Raw genomic sequence first — 16,475 nt, forward strand, 5'->3', positions numbered from 1 at the left:
TATAGCAGTACTCCAAACGATACTAGAAAAATATGTGATCAAAAGATCGCAGGTAGTATATGCAGTATTGGTAGATTTTACCACTGCCTTCGACAAGGTCGACAAAGTCAAACTTTGGAGTAAACTCCAGAAAATGGGAATACCACAAAATCTACTCCATTTATTAACATCATTATACTCAGGGACCAGGTGTCACGTCCAACTGGGGAGGGAGAAGGGCCTAACCTCCCCAATATCAACTCCAAGCAGGCTGCGCCAAGGGTGCCTCTTAGCTCCCTTATTGTTTTCCTTATATTTGAGTGATTTACCGAAAACTCTTAATCAGGTCAATAACCTCCCGCCGAAGATTGCTTCCACTAAAATTCACTGTATGCCGATGATGTAGTAATCCTGGACTTGACTCCATTTGGCCTCCAACGAAACCTCTCGGCACTTACTAGATATACAGACGAAAATTATTCAATTCCAAATATCACTAAAACTAAAATTCTGCCATTTACAAGAAAGAAGTCTCACTATAAATATAATTGGTTATTAGGAGGAAAACCACTGGAAATTGTTAAAGAATACATATACCTTGGGAGAACATTTACTCGCTCTTTGCACAACCAGCCTCATCTGCAAAAAATGGGCCGAAGTGCAGATGTCCACGCAGGGGCCCTCCAAAGACTCTATTCAACCACTGCTCAAAGACAATTCTCCTCCTTGCTCCAGGTATATAATTCAAAAATCCCAGCAGTTTTATCATATGCAATAGAATATATCCCAATAAAAGAATGGATTCAAATAGACATTAAAGAAGGGAAAAATCCTGCGGAAGTTAACCAGGATGCCGCAAGCAGTTCCGGTCCAAGCTCTTAGGTTAGAACTATCGTTAACCAGTTCCTACGCCAGGGGGATTACAAACATAATAAGATGGGCATACAACTTGGTTCATGCCGATCCAGGAACCCTTAGAGCCCTGTTAAAAATAGAGTCACTGGAGCAAGACTCTCCAACGTATATATTTAGTAAAAACCTAAGTTACGTTTTTAAACTAACTTCAGTTTCCTAAGAAATTTTAAAATCTTGGACACCAGCCCAGCTGAAACTTGCCCTGAAGCACTTAACACCAAGGCTAAGCATGGAACTCGACTTTCAACACTGCTCCAGGCTCTCAATGTACAAACAGTACGCGGCCACATTAGTTTTTAAAAAAATGCAGCCATATATCTTTTTTAATGTAAATCATGGAGTAAGGCGAAATATTATTCAAGTACGACTAGGAATACTACCTCTGAAATCACACACCTTTAAGTGGTCATCAAATCAAGGAGGGACTAATCAATGTGACTTATGCAAAGGTGGGGTGCAAGATCTTGAACATGTTCTATTTGCATGCCCAAATGAGATTGTGGTAGCAGCCAGAAACAGATATATCACACCGATCAAAACAAAATGTAATATAAATTCGGTCCAAATGTTGATTTCCCTCTTCATAAGTCCACCCAAAGAATTCGTCTGCATTAACATGTATAACTTTTTAAAGTCTTTTTTAAAATTATATTAACGTGATAATTTTATTAACAAAAATTGTACATTTTATTGTTTATACATTTGTTGTTCTCGCAAGAGAACTGAATCAAATAAACGTACTTACTAGTGTATACTTCACCTACCCTCTTTTGAGATTCCACTACAACTTTAAGGAGATTAAAAGGGTTAACAGTAATGCATGTACACATAAATTAGAGCAAAAAAACTCTTATGCCTTACCAAGTTTGGAAGCTAACCCTAGAAGCCATTTTACATCCTCTGTATAGGGGGGACTCCGAGAGAAATTATTTGGGTGGTCGTTGTGGGCTCTCCGACCGAGCATCTCCAAGGCCAGCATTCCTGTGGGTTAGAGTAATCCATTTCAGTGTTAACTCTCAACATATCCAGTACCTGTATACCTGTACACAACCGTTTTCTTTCTATTTCACAGTTCCAGAGTAAATGCGCTGATATTCTAATAGACAGGCTCTTGAACTATAATACACAAATTTAGTGTAACATATTTCAATTAATACATTTCTAAAGTAGTACTTACTGCAGAAGCTTTTAAATGAACTTTTCACAAAACCGGTTAATACACCAAGCAAGCAATGAGATGCAAACTATTGCAGATGGGGGTGGCTAGTTAGCCTCTTAACCAAATGAAGTGAAGAAACCGGTTTGTTTTACAAGACACACTATTGCCAAGTTCAACACAGAAACATACTACATACCTTCTAAAATGTATTCAGACAATAAAGTGCATATATTTCCTACGAATAGAAGCACAGATAAAAGGGCAAAACTAGAGGTCGTATACAACTCGATAAAAAAAGGCAGAGAAATGACCAGTCGCTTCTCTGTAAATTCGCTCTATGCTTCTCTTATCATTGAATTCTGGAATTTTATCAGAAACATTTTACCTGAGGAAAAATGGGTGTTTCCAGCTTGCTTTAAACACCTTCCGCAACAAAATAGGTTGTGCTTCTCAAACGTTCCCTATGATTGCCTTAATGATTTTGTTGCCGAACTCACAGCTCGAGTATTTATATAAAGAGTTATGTAGAAAACACCGTTTATATCCTTTCATAATTTATTTTACAGTCTCAAAGTATTCATACTCTGCATCAGATGAAAGTCATTTATTGGTTTCTTTTGATGTATGCCTTTTTATAATCAAGAAATTCTGCCACAACACAAACATACAACGTTAACAAAAATTAGATAACTAGTATATGGGTCACACCTGAATCCAAAGTAAACCAGAGGAAAGGGAGTAAAGTAAGAACCAGACGAGGAAAAGCCATGTTTTCTGAGGAAAAAAGCTACGGAAGTTAGAAAAGACACTCTGAAAAATACACGCAAGAGTCAGGCGAATGGCAGGGACAGGAAAATAAAAGAAACAGCTAGGAGATTTGTCAAGAGCAAGCAATCACTAAGTGTCAGGATGTGGCCTAAGAGGGTAAGGAAAGGCAGGTTCAGGTTCCCTGTGTGACGCTGAAGACATCATGTCATTTACCTAGAGGACAACAGAGCACGATCCCTGCTGTAAGTAAGGCACAGGTGTGCTCTGCGTTGGAGACTTAGGGGGCCATTTATTTTATTTTTATTCTAAGGAGTTTTATATAGCACAAACTTGACCCGATCGGTTGCCATGGGAACATGAAGGTTCTCACGCGGTAGACGCAGTGTGTAAATGGTTAGGTCTCTGTTGGACCTGGGTTTACCAGACTACATAGGGTAGCTTAACACAGAGTAGAAAGGACTATCCCATAGGCAATAGGTATTAAGCTTGCGTAGCGCCCTTACAGTAACACAGTGACCATCCACTCAAAAATGACACTACACCGAAATCTTATAAAAGTAGAAAAGTTTATCTTTTCCTCTTAAGGGTTACTTTCATTTATGGTTGTCTTTACAGTTCATAATATCACATGTAACATTCCAGGTATAAACCTCAACAGCAATCCTACAATACTAGGAGTTATTACTTATTCCTGTCATTGATCAATCGTCTAATTGCAGGACAACAGCATAACAAGACTTCTGGTTACATGTGTTTTCAGCTCGAAAGGGTACTTGTGAATACCTGCACCCTAATCTTCTTGGCAATAATTCAACTGTTACGGTTCAGGCTGTCAATAGGATTTCTTTAACTTTTAAACATGTCACTGCTGATTATAGCCAAAAACAGTGATCATTCCATACAACTATCATGCACACTGTTTACAAATGAGATCCTGGTACATGCATTTTTAACATTTATGTCGTATCTTTTTCCACATTAGATCAGCATAGTTTTAGCTAGTTCCTTAACGGTCTCTTGGTCTGCTAAAATCTCCTGAGAGGAAAAGGGGCAGTCCCCTCTGCTAGTTCTGCCACTAGTGATCTCTTCGCCTAACCCACTGTCTTTTGTCAAGGCCCGGAAGCCTCGTGTTCCAGCGGGCCCGGTAGAGAGTTCTATGGATCAAATTAGCCTCCTCCAGCCCCCACAGTTGAAACCCCTGCTCACGTTACCTTCGAAAGCTGTTCTGCCCAACCCGGCCAGTGTCTGCTGGCTGACAGGCCGGGATTTCCCACACGGAGGTCTGAAGTCTGTCAGACGCTAGCCTGAGGAGGCGGTACCCGACCTTCCCTGGGAGCTCTCAGTCATCAATTTCCTCCACCGCCCCTCACGCCGCAGGAAGAGCGATCTCCTCCCCCGGCCGCCTCCAGTCACGCCTTCCTTCCTCCAGCGCGCTCCTGCAGACAGCCCCGGGGCGGGGCCTTTCCTCGTCTTCCTCCCGCCTTGCGAACAACACCCCAAGGCAGCTCACCACTCACCAGGCGTCCCCACTTTCCGCACCGGCTACCCCCACAGGGCCGGCCGATGAGCAGCCCCGTTACCCACAACCGCAATGGGAAGTCCGTCGGGCTGCTGTGGCCGGCTCCGATCCGCGAGCTCCACAGCCTAAAGGCAGCGGCACAACAACAGTGCAGGGAGCCCAGGGAGGTCCGGGGTCCCCAGTGCAGAAAGCCGGTAAGTTCTTCTTCTATAAAGGGCTAGCCCAGGTAGTTTATCGGGTGACTTATTCCATCTAGGGAGAGGGCAGGACAGCCAGGCAAGAGCCTTGTTCTGTCAGCGTCTGACTTTAGTCAGGAAACAGTCTCAGACACCCTCACCTTAGTTCTCCACCAACGTTGTCCGGTCTGCTCCACTCACGTCAGGCACACTCAGCCCCTGGGTTAAAGGAACCAATTATCAGTGTCCTTGCTGGGCCAGGTCAGTAAGGGAGGGACAACATCCGGAATGGGGGTCAGCAACCCTTAGAGGCAATCAGCTTCCCTCTCAGTGCTCAAACCTCCTCGCTCCACAGCCTTCACTCCAGCCAAGTCAGTCGCCTCTATCCATCCTAAAATGGCTGCCTAACATTCCACCTTATATAGGCTGTCCCTGGAGTGTCCAGAGAGGTCCAGAAGGTTCTGGAAGCCCTCATGCTGTCCTATGGCCCTAGGTCCTGAGGTGGCAGTTATGGCAGTTACTGGCCACCATTTTGTGTATCCCATACTTTTGGTCAGAAAAGGCACCTAAGGCAGGGGAAAAAAACCTACAGGGGCAAGGAGCACCTAACCCCTAGGTCAATACCTGAAAAATTCCAGTGGACATCAAAAATAAAAAAGATTGAGGGGCAAAAAGGGGACAAAAAATAAATAAATAAATAGGAGGGACCACCCAAAGGGTTGACAGGTCTAACACGCGTCCCCCCCAGCTGAAAGTGGGGAGAGCTACCCAACCCCTTGGGAGTCCTCATCACTAAGGCGGAAATACCTAGAGAGACCGTCTGCATGGGCGTGGTCCACTCCAGGCCGATGTTCCACCCGGAAGTCCATTCCCTGTAGGGATATGGACCATCTCAACAACTTGGGATTCTACCCCTTCATTTGCATCAGCCAACGAAGGGGTCGATGGTCGGTCTGAACCAGGAAGTGCGAGCCAAATAGGTATGGCCGCAACTTCTTCAGAGCCCATACCACCGCAAAGTCTTCCAGCTCCATTGCACTCCACTTTTGTTCCCGGGGAAGCAGTCTCCTAGACAGGAAGACTACAGGCTGATCCAGACCCTCTTCACTTGAGTTGCGATAACACTGCTCCAATGCCATGCTCTGATGTGTCTGTCTGGACAATGAACTCTTTAGAGAAATACGGGGCCCTCAGGACCGGTGCTGCACACATTGCTTGTTTCAGCTTCACAAAGGCTTGCTGACAAGCCTCCGTCCAGACTACCCGTCGAGGTTGTTTCTTGGATGTGAGCTCAGTGAGGGGTGCTACAATAGTGCCATACCCCTTCACGAAGCAACGGTAGTAACCTGTGAGGCCCAGGAAAGCTCGGACCTCAGTTTGGGTCTTGGGGGGATCCCAGGCCATGATTGCCTCAATCTTTGCCTGGAGGGGCTGCACCGCTCCCCTGCCCACCAAGTGGCCTAGGTACACAACCGACCCCTGCCCGATCTGACATTTACTGGCCTTGATTGTCAAGCCAGCCTGTTTCAGGGCCTGGAGAACAGCTTGTAAGTGACACAAATGGTCCTCCCAACTGCTGCTGAAGACAGCAATGTCATCCAGATAAGCAGCAGAGAAAGCCTCCATTCCAGAGAGGACCTGGTTCACCAGCCGCTGAAAAGTGGCAGGGGCGTTCTTGAGCCCAAAGGGCATCACACAGAACTGGTAGTGGCCCTCAGGCGTGCAGAAGGCTGACCTTTCCTTTGCTCCATCTGTAAGGGAGATCTGTCAGTACCCTGAAGTAAGGTCAAAGGTACTCCGGTATTGGGCAGCTCCCAGCCGGTCAATAAGTTCATCCGCCCTAGGGATCGGATGTGCATCAGGCTTGGTCACTGAGTTCAGTCCCCGGTAATCCACACAGAACCCCAGTGGTGCAGCTTTTGGTGCTAGAACCACCGGACTGGACCAGGGGCTACTAGAAGGTTCAATGACTCCTAGCTCCAGCATCTTGGTAACTTCACTGTGGATGCTGGCCTTCACCTTGTCTGACAGCCGGTAGGTCTTAGACTTCACTGGTGGGCTGTCTCCTGTGTCCACATCATGGGTACACAGGTGGGTCCTTCCCGGGACAAGGGAGAACAACGTGGAGTACTGCTCCAATACCTGGCGGCAGTCCTCTCGCTGCTCAGGAGTTAGGGATGGGGAGAGAATCACTCCCTCCACCGACCCATCCTTTTCCTGAGACGAAAAAAGATCAGGGAGAGGCTCGCTTTCCGCTTTCTCTGCACCATCAGTCACCATCATCAAGATGACCTCGGGCCTCTCATGGTGGGGTTTGAGGCGATTGGCATGCAGCACCCGTAGGGGCTGTCGAGGGGTCTTAAGATCCACCAGGTAGGTGGCCTTAGCCTTCTTCTCCAACACCTCAAAGGGGCCTGTCCAGCGATCCTGGAGGGCACTTAGCTCCCCAGGTTCCATCACCCATACTTTCTGGCCAGGCTCCAACTCCACTGGGTGAGCGTTGTGGTCATACCACTCTTTCATCACTGCTTGGCTGGCTTCCAAGTTGTCAGAAGCTTGCTTCCACAACTTCGCCATTTGGCTCCGGAAGGCCAGCATGTAGCTCACCACATCCTGGGGAAGCTTCCTGGGAGACTTTTCCCATCCGTCCTTCACCAGGCTGAGATGTCCACGCACAGGGTGCCCATACAGAAGCTCGAAGGGGCTGAAGCCCACTCCTTTCTGTGGCACTTCCCTGTAGGAAAACAGCAAACAGGATAGGAGGACGTCCCATTTCCTCTGCAGGCTCTCAGGCAGACTTCTTATCATGCCTTTCAAGGTCTTGTTGAACCTTTCCACCAGACCATTGGTCTGTGGGTGATAAGGAGTGGTAAACCGGTAGGTAACTCCACACTCCTTCCACATAGGCCGCATGTACGCTGACATGAAGTTGGTCCCTCTGTCGGACACAACCTCCTTGGGGAAACCCACTCGGGTAAAGATCCCCATCAGGGCCCTAGCCACTACAGGTGCAGTGACTGTCCTCAGAGGAATGTCCTCTGGGTACCGCGTGGCGTGATCCACTAGAACCAGGATAAACCTGTGACCAGCTGTAGTTGGTGGATCCAATGGCCCCACGATGTCGATGCCCACCCTTTCAAAGGGGGTGCTAATGACTGGAAGTGGTTCCAGGGGAGCTTTCAGCTTCACCCCTGTCTTCCCACTGGCTTGTCAGGATACACATGGCCGACAGTATGTGTCGGATGCCACTTTCATCTGAGGCCAGTAAAAGTGGGGGACAAGCCGGGCAAAGGTATTGTCCTGTCCTAAGTATCCTGCCAAGGGAATTTCATGAGCCAGTTCCAAAAGAAAGGCTCAGTAGCGTTGAGGGACTACCAAGGCCCGTGATGAACCGGGCAAAGGTTCCTTCGGTTCACTGTAGAGGAGTCCGTCCTCCCAGTAAATATGGTAGTTCCCAGCAACGTTCCCTGCTGCCTGGGCTTCGGCCTGTCGCCTCTGTCCCTCAAGGGTAGGGCACTCCTTCTGGCCCTTACAAAACTCCTCCCTGGTAGGCCCTCCTTCCACATGCCACTCAGCAGGGATAGGTAAGTCCTCCAGGGAGACTACTTCCCCCCTCCATGGACTCCTGGTTCACCACCGCAGGTGGCTGATCTGTCGCATGGGGCGTGGAAGCCGAAGCAGGCTTCTCCTGTCCTCGGTTCTTTCCCTTTTTGGCAGCGGGCTGGGCCATTGTTCCAGGCTCCAGCCTAGGCGAACTACCCCTCCGGGTAGTCGCGAGCCTTGTGCTAGCACAGGTCCAGTCAGGTGTACCCAGCATCTCAGAATGAGTCCGGAATTCCACCTCCTTCCAAGCATTGTGCTCCATGTCATTCCCCAACAGACAATCGACTGGCACGGCAGGGCTTACGGCAACTCGAAGTGAACCTGCAACCCCTTCCCACTCAAATGAAACCTCGGCCACAGGGTAGTGGCCCAATCTGCCGTCAGCCATCGCGGCGGGGTGGAGTACATGTGGAATCACCTGCTCTGGAGTCACCAGTTGACTCCTTACCATAGTCATACTGGCTCCTGTGTCTCTCAGAGCCTCCCCTCTTTGGCCATTGATGGTGACCCACTGCCCATACTTTACAGTATTTGAGGGCACATGGATCTTAGGAACCATCTCCCGATCTCCCAGGGACACTAAGGTGACACCCGCCCACTCACCCCCCTTATCTAAGGGCAACTCCTCCCCGAGCACTACACTAGCTACTCCCGGGGCTTTTCCTCCAGTGGGAGGGGGTGGTCTCTTTGGGCACTTGACATCTCCCTTATAATGTCCAACACCACCACACTCAAAGCAGTGGACAACCCTTGGCTGCTGACTTTGGCTAGGATGAGGGTTTCTGGGCGGGTTAGCCTTAGGGGTGAATCCTGTTCCCTTTCCCTGGAAACTGTTTTGGGGGCCTTTTGAGAACTCCCGCTTTTTATCTCCCCCCTCCTTCTTCTGGGGGGCGCCCTGTCCGGCCCTTTGGGAATCCCCTCCAGTCCCCTTCAAGGACACCCGGGTACTTGCCCAGATGTCCGCCTCCTCTGCAAGCTTCCGGGGTTTGGTCAGATTGCTGTCCACCAGGTGTTGACGCAGCTCGGGAAAACATTTCTCGAGTAGGTGCTCCTTGATAATAAGGTCATACAACCCCTCATAGTCCCCTACCTCGCTGCCTTGCACCCAGCCCTCTAATGCCTTCTTTGCGTAGTCCAAGAAATCCACCCAATTCTGTGTGCCTAGTTTGTGACTACCCCTGAACTTCTGACGGTATTTTTATGGAGTCAGTCCAAACTTTCTTATTAGCGCCACTTTCATGGTGGGGTAGTGGATCTGCTCTCCCTGCTCTAGGGCCAAAAGTGTATCCCTCCCTGCAGGAGGCATGTACTTATACAAGCCACCCCCCCAGTGTTTCTCCAGTATCCCATGGGCTCTTAAGGAGACCTCATAGGCAGCCAGCGACTTGGCAATATGGAGAAGTGTGGCTCACTGGTTAGAGGAGGCAGACCTGGAAGCAGATGTCAGCCCTGGACCAGGGTTCAATTCCCGGCTCGGCGGGGTCTTGAGTCCTAAAAATGTCCATGGACTCGACAATTCTCGCTCCGGTGCCTACTCGATTCACGGGTTCACACTCTGCGACTCTGGGCAATAGCTTGCTTAATCTCCACAACGGCCCCTCGCGGCGGGATGCCTGGCTTTCACCTTGCGGATACCCTGCCGGGGTTATCTCACAGGGGAATACCAGGACGGGTTCCCTAAGCAAGCGCTTAGAAACCTCTTGGTGATTTGCGCTATATAAATTCCTGTACATTTACATCCCCTGTGCTGTAACTGGCGACTACGTCCTTCGGTAAATAGGGTACATGAAAAACAGGGGGTACCCGCAAGAAGAAGGATTACAGTATGAAGTTTGTTAAAACTGATAATACTTCCAAATTTTTAAGAATTTCTATGAAACTTTTACACAGTATTGCAATTTATTAACAAAACTGGACACATCAAATAATGACATATGTTCGATATTCAATCAACAAACATAAGAAGCCCCGAGGGGAGGAGAGGAAGGAAGGGAAAGGGGGTGCTCATTAGAAGGAATTACAGAAAGGTGATAGTCATATTGAATCAGACCAATCACAAAGTTGACATATGGCAATTAAACATTTCAAATGCAACATCCAAAATTGGAGAACAAAATTGATGCATTTATGAAAAAGACATTCGCCGGTGTAAACCACATCAATGGAAAAGTCAGGGACTTGAGACCGGATGTCGGAGAACCACAAGCCGTCGACGTTTCGACCCCTGTGTTGTAGGTCAAGTTAAGTCCTTAAATGGGGTCTTCATCAGGACAGAGACGGGGAAGGTGAAGTGGGGGGGGGGGGGGGGGGGCAAAATCTGGAATTTAGAGAGGGGGAGGAGGAGTTAGCCATTCAAAAGAAGGGTACAGAAATTCCGTTACAGATTAGTTAAGGACTTTGTAACAACGGCGTCAAAGTGTATAAACACACAATTACCATGTGCAGCAGGCTACAAGGCGCTCTGCTGTAGGAACTGGGGTATCCCACTCAGTCGTAGGGGAATATCCACCGCGAAACCCGAATCACAAACTACAGAGGAATTAAAAAGCAGAAGAGAGGAATCATTTATTGGAATTAAAAGGGAAAGGACATCTCAGTGAGTCGTGACCATTTCAGGTTCACTCTAGAATCAGGTGAACGGAGGGGCCACCTTGCAATTAACAAGCATTTGCAATGCAATAGGTCTCGCATTAGGAAAGTGTCAGCTATTGGTATTGTAAATGACAATTTTTTTAAATATGTGTTGGCTTTGAAAATATATAAATTAATAGCATTTTTATTCACAAAGCCAATAGCTTACACTTTCCTAATGCGAGTCCTATTGGCTATGGCAATGCTTGGTGGTAGCAAGCAAAGACAGTGCTGTTGTGGTGCTGAGTGATGATGTGGTTGGGCTGAGTGATGTGGTGGTGTATTAGAGTGATGTGGTGGTGTCCCAGAGTGATGAGGTGGTGTATTAGAGCGATGTGGTGGTGTCCCAGAGCGATGTGGTGGTGTCCCCGAGTGATGTGGTGGTGTCCCCGAGTGATGTGGTGGTGTCCCCGAGTGATGTGGTGGTGTATTAGAGCGATGTGGTGGTGTATTAGAGCGATGTGGTGGTGTCCCCGAGTGATATGGTGGTGTCCCAGAGTGATGTGGTGGTGTCCCCGAGTGATGTGGTGGGGCCCCAGAGTTATGTGGTGGTGCCTCTGAGTGGTGTCCATGAGTGATGTGGTGGTGTCCCTGAGTGATGTGGTGGTGTCCCTGAGTGATGTGGTGGGTGTCCCTGAGTGATGTGGTGGTGCCCCCAAGTGATGTGGTGGTGCCCCCGAGTGATGTGGTGGTGCCCCCGAGTGATGTGGTGGTGCCCCGAGTTATGTGGTGGTGCCCCCGAGTGGTGTCCCTGAGTGGTGTGGTGTTGTCCCTGAGTGATGTGGTGTTGTCCCTGAGTGATGTGGTGTTGTCCCTGAGTGATGTGGTGTTGTCCCTGAGTGATGTGGTGTTGTCCCTGAGTGATGTGGTTGTGTTCCAGAGTGATGTGGTGGTGCCCCTGAGTGGTGTCCCTGAGTGATGTGGTGGTGTTCCTGAGTGATGTGGTGGTGTCCCTGATTGATGTGGTGGTGTCCCTGATTGATGTGGTGGTGTCCCAGAGTGATGTGGTGATGCTGTGGAAAACAACGTAAACAAACAAGACACTAAAAACCTGGAAAAAGTCATAAATGTAACCAACTGATTTTGACTCCAGAAGTTCACGTGCCCACAATTCCAGATTTTCCTCTCTGGATCAGGCTAAAATCCTGAGCCAACTGAAACGGCCACACAGTAAGCTGTAACACAAAGACAAACAACACACTGGCATTTGAAGTTCCACGACATGTTTTCAGGAGTCAGCAGCCAATTGAAAACACATTTATGCAAATACGCCAAGAAAACTTCCAATCCTGCATCTGAACTTCAGTAGCATGAACAGAAGGAGAAGCCAGACAGGACCTGTAGTGCTTAAGAAAGAAAAGTCTGAAAGGAACGGGGAAAGTGGGTGGGGGCCTGGAGGAAGTGAAAGGCATTGTCACCCATCTGAAGAAACAAAGAATTTGACATCAGTATGTAAGTTAGGGCTTCCTTTACCCGGGGCTGTCACAAAATTGTCTGTTCACTGAGCAAGCAAACAACCCTTCGGAGTAAGCCAAACTCCGCAAATAAAACGACAATTAATCTGGAGAATTTCAGAAGGAAATGTTAATAAGAGAAGCACAGGATTTACAGTAGACCAGTTAATAAATTGTTGATCAAGCTAGAATATACTGTACACACGTGAGACTCCCAACCTTGAAGAATCGAGACTTACCCGAAGAGAGCTCAGAGCTGACTGACAGAGTTTCATAATTTACGGGATTTTACATCCTGTGACAGGCGCAGCTGTTTAGTGTTCTACGCTGCACTTACCCTATGTGAGGGTTGACCACACTCAGCTGTCCGCTTTACGTGTTCACCACACTTCAGCCTAACTACAGGCTTTGTCAATGCTCGCTTCACGCGTCTGCAGGATTCTAGCGTAGGAAAGCTAGGCTCCGGAACTGTTTTGCCTCGACACAAATGAAATGCTTTTATTGCACCGAGTAAGGCATCTAATTCTGCTTTCCGGAAGCCTGTTAGCATCTTGTTAGGAGGCAGCGGACTGCAATGTTACATAAAGAGGAGTCACTAACGTGTATAGGCCATGAAAGGTGAAAACGGCTGTGCTAAAGTTATTATTCCTTACATATTAATACTTTACATAAAAAGAAGTGCAATCGTGAAAAAACGTGGTGCCTGTCGTAACTACCGGTTTCAAATCAGTACCACACTTTTTTACATCCTAATACACAAATCTTTCCTTCTTAGTCACATAAACCATAAAGCCAACTAGATTTAATAAATATCATTTGGAAGTGGTTAGATGGAATTTCCACAGTCCTGACTAGTCAGTTCCGTATTTGTGATGCAACAAGCCTTGCATCTGTCATAAAAAGAAAAAAATGAAAACTGGACAGAAAACAATGGCTATTTAGCGTCCACGAAACCTTTTCTGGTTTCATACAAAACAAGAAATGCCACATAAACACAAATATCGAAAATAAGTAAGAATACTATACACAAACTTAATATAGGTTAGACATGTCAAATACACCATTACCTCTACTTGTACTTTGTTCGCTTTTGTAGCCTGCACACGTGTCACTTTTTCCTCCTGTAATGTCCCTTTTGCTCCTCTTGTATTTTGTTTGCTCTTGATACCTGCACAAGTGTCACCTTTGCCTCATATAATGTAACGCTTGCTTTTGTAACATGCCCACTTGTAATGTTCTCCTCATGTATCATTAACGTTCCTATTGTGAAGCCTCGGACACCTTCGGGTAAAGTCAGCGCGAGAGAAAAACGCATCAAATAAATTAATAAATAAATACAAAATGTGCTTCGTGCAGGTGGAGTGGCTCCTTTCAATTGGTTGTTGCTGCATTAAAGTACGAGAACGATACTACTGAGAAGGAACCTTTGTGAGTCGGAACTCCCGTTTATTTCTCTATTTTAATTCCCGTCTGGTTGCTGTCGTGAAATGTGCGCGATGATGACAAGCGTTGGCAGAGATCCAGGCCCATCATTCTTGTTTTCGCGGTAGAAGTGAATGAGCCGGTCAAGAGGGCGTGTCCACCCGTGGTCTTTGTTTGTCCCGGAAGCTGTGTGTCACGCGCACGAACCGCTGCTGTCCTAGCATTTGCATGACTACTGCGATTCTTCCGTCAAATGTGTGCGGTGCTCTGATTGGTCGCTCTCTCCACCCATCAGAAGGCGGATGTTGTATTGAATCCCGGTACAGCCGCCGCTGCCGCCATGGTACCTCCACTCCTCATCTCGCTTTTCCTCTGCCTCTCGGTGCTGCGCGGGGAGGCGCTAGGTGAGTCTCGCGGACCCGGACCCTGGCTGGGGGATTCAGGGTGCGCAGCCCGGTCTGAAGGGAGGCGGGACGCTCCACAACCCGTGAACGCGGCTTCAAATGCATGGCTAGAGCCGGGGGGCGGAGCGCAGCTTCATAAGACAGGGCGGGTCATAGCCATCTCGCTTTTCCTCTGCCTCTCGGTGCTGCGCGGGGAGGCGCTAGGCGAGTCTCGCGGACCCGGACCCTGGCTGGGGGATTCAGGGTGCGCAGCCCGGTCTGAAGGGAGGCGGGACGCTCCACAACCCGTGAACGCGGCTTCAAATGCATGGCAAGAGCCGGGGGGGGGGGGGCGGGGCGCAGCTTCATAGGACACGGCGGGTCATAGGATGATACACATTGACTTCTATATCACGAACAGCAACTATGAAAAACACATGAGAACTAGTGCTGTGTTCCGGCCTGCGGGGCGGCGTCCGACGGGGGACTCCGTGTGTGCATGTGTCTGCCTGCCTGCGCGCGTGTGTCTGTGGCAGGGGACGTGCACGGCGCCGGGCTGGGCGTGCGCGCTCACGAGGTAGAATCTCCGGCAGGAGACGCTCGTGACAGTCTGCTGTCCACATTCCCCTGAAAGTGATTACATAAGTTGTCGACTTAGACAGCAAAGCTTTGCTTTGCTTTCGTCTAGGCTCGACCTAAAAAATGTGGTATCCAACGAAATGGACATTGGGTCCAAAACATGCACTGGCGTAGGCCCAAATGTTGATTCAGATGGCTATTTAGAGTGGAAAGGTCAGACTAGATCAAGAAGTGATATTATACGGAACACCACATGAGGTATGTTATAATGCTCACCTTGATTTAAAGCCAAGGATGGCCTTAAATAACTACAGAGCCAAAATGTGCAGCCGGATATCCTGTATCACTTGAACAGGGGGCCGGGGTTTGAGAAGGAACGCTGTGGACACAAAAGGGTAACACTAATAAAATTCGAAATGAATTATGGGTGGTTGAGGAAATCAAAGATTAAGAAGAGACCACACTTACTAAATTAATACAGGATTAACAGGCACCGAGGGAGTACTGTAGGTAGAGGGTTGCATACGGTGCTATAGGAGACAAAGTCAGAAAAACTCAATTGATGGGCTGACTCTGGAGGGTTCTAACAAGAGGCCACAGATGTAACGGGACCACTTACTTGATCCTGAGTGTATATGAACAGGATCAGAGGGGCAGGACAGCTCAATCTGTCTTGACTTGGTCGCTGTAGCGAGAAGACAGAATCAAAAGGGAACAAAGTTCCATTAGCAGAGTCGGTTTTAAAAGGGGTTAGCACTCATCAAGAATGATAAGGAAGAACAACTATTTTAATGAAAAACTTACTAGATCCCAAGTTCGGCAAATGCTCGATAAGCCTCGGAAATCGGTCGCTATGGGGAGAAGACAAAATCGAAAAACGGATCCGTGAGCCAGTATCCAGATTAGCTTATAATTAAATTTGTCTGCATTAGCGGTGGGAGGAAAGGAACTCACGGTTAGTCAAACTCGAAAAGCGCCGTCCAGCGGTGTGGCAGGAACGGAGGCGGAGTTGTTCTGACACTACGCGAAGTTATGGGTGGTAGGTCACGTGTCCCTCATGCCGAGAAAAGTGAAGAAATACTTCACTCAACCCGGAGATCAGAGTTTCGCCTATGTAAACTACTCGAGGACTGAGTATATTAAAAAACACTGTATTAAAAAACTTCCGGTTGTCTGATGTAACAAGAGGTAGTGGATAGATGAAATGTTGTACAGAGTAAATCACAATTACATAATAGGTACTGTTGACAAATACCCAAATTACCCATCACATTATTCCATCTGTTGCATGTTGGGAAATACAGTCCGTGCAATTCTCAAAACATCAGATTGTAGACGGATAATTATGAAATATATAAGTTCTTTGAGGAAACAACAAGTGGTTAGTGGTACGGTAACCTGTAGAATTAGCAAGTCAAAAAATATATACTCGGGCACTTCTCGCACAGGAGAGTGAAACCGAGTGGCAAGTTCGTAAATCATGCAGTCACATGGGAATATTACAGAAAAGTTAGCCAAGTGCTGCCAGTTGTGACAGGCTACTATCTAATTCATTAAGACCATTTTTAATGGTGTCCAAAAGTGACATCCATTTGGCTTCTCGTGTATTCAGTATGGTCGTTAAGTTACCACCCCTCCTGCTGAGCGTTACTTTTTCGACAACAAACCACCTCAGGTCACTTACTTGATGGCCACTTCGTTGCCAGTGGTCCACTAAAGGGGCCCCTGTCACCTTACATCTTAGTCTACTCCTATGTGAAGAAATCCTGTGCGTCAGTAAATAGGGTCTGGGTTCCCTGGTCACATCCTTTGGTTCGCTGCCACCATTTTGAGAATTGGAAGTCCCTACTTGCAGGGCCTTAAAATCTAATTCTCTGAGGCTCAACT

General features: G+C 47.8%; 1 protein-coding gene across 1 annotated transcript in view; it reads right to left on the bottom strand.

Annotated features, from left to right (window-relative positions):
• The window catches only part of ZSWIM8 (zinc finger SWIM-type containing 8), a 2,802,584-nt gene that overhangs the window by 100,598 nt on the left and 2,685,511 nt on the right, over positions 1-16,475 (bottom strand). Inside the window, exon 24 of the mRNA XM_086922151.1 lies at positions 1,756-1,875. Coding sequence (XP_086778277.1) covers positions 1,756-1,875 — 120 coding nt within the window. The remainder of the gene's footprint in view (positions 1-1,755; positions 1,876-16,475) is intronic.

The sequence above is a fragment of the Lissotriton vulgaris genome, chromosome 5 (genome assembly GCF_964263255.1).
Source record: "Lissotriton vulgaris chromosome 5, aLisVul1.2, whole genome shotgun sequence".
NCBI lineage: Eukaryota > Metazoa > Chordata > Amphibia > Caudata > Salamandridae > Lissotriton > Lissotriton vulgaris.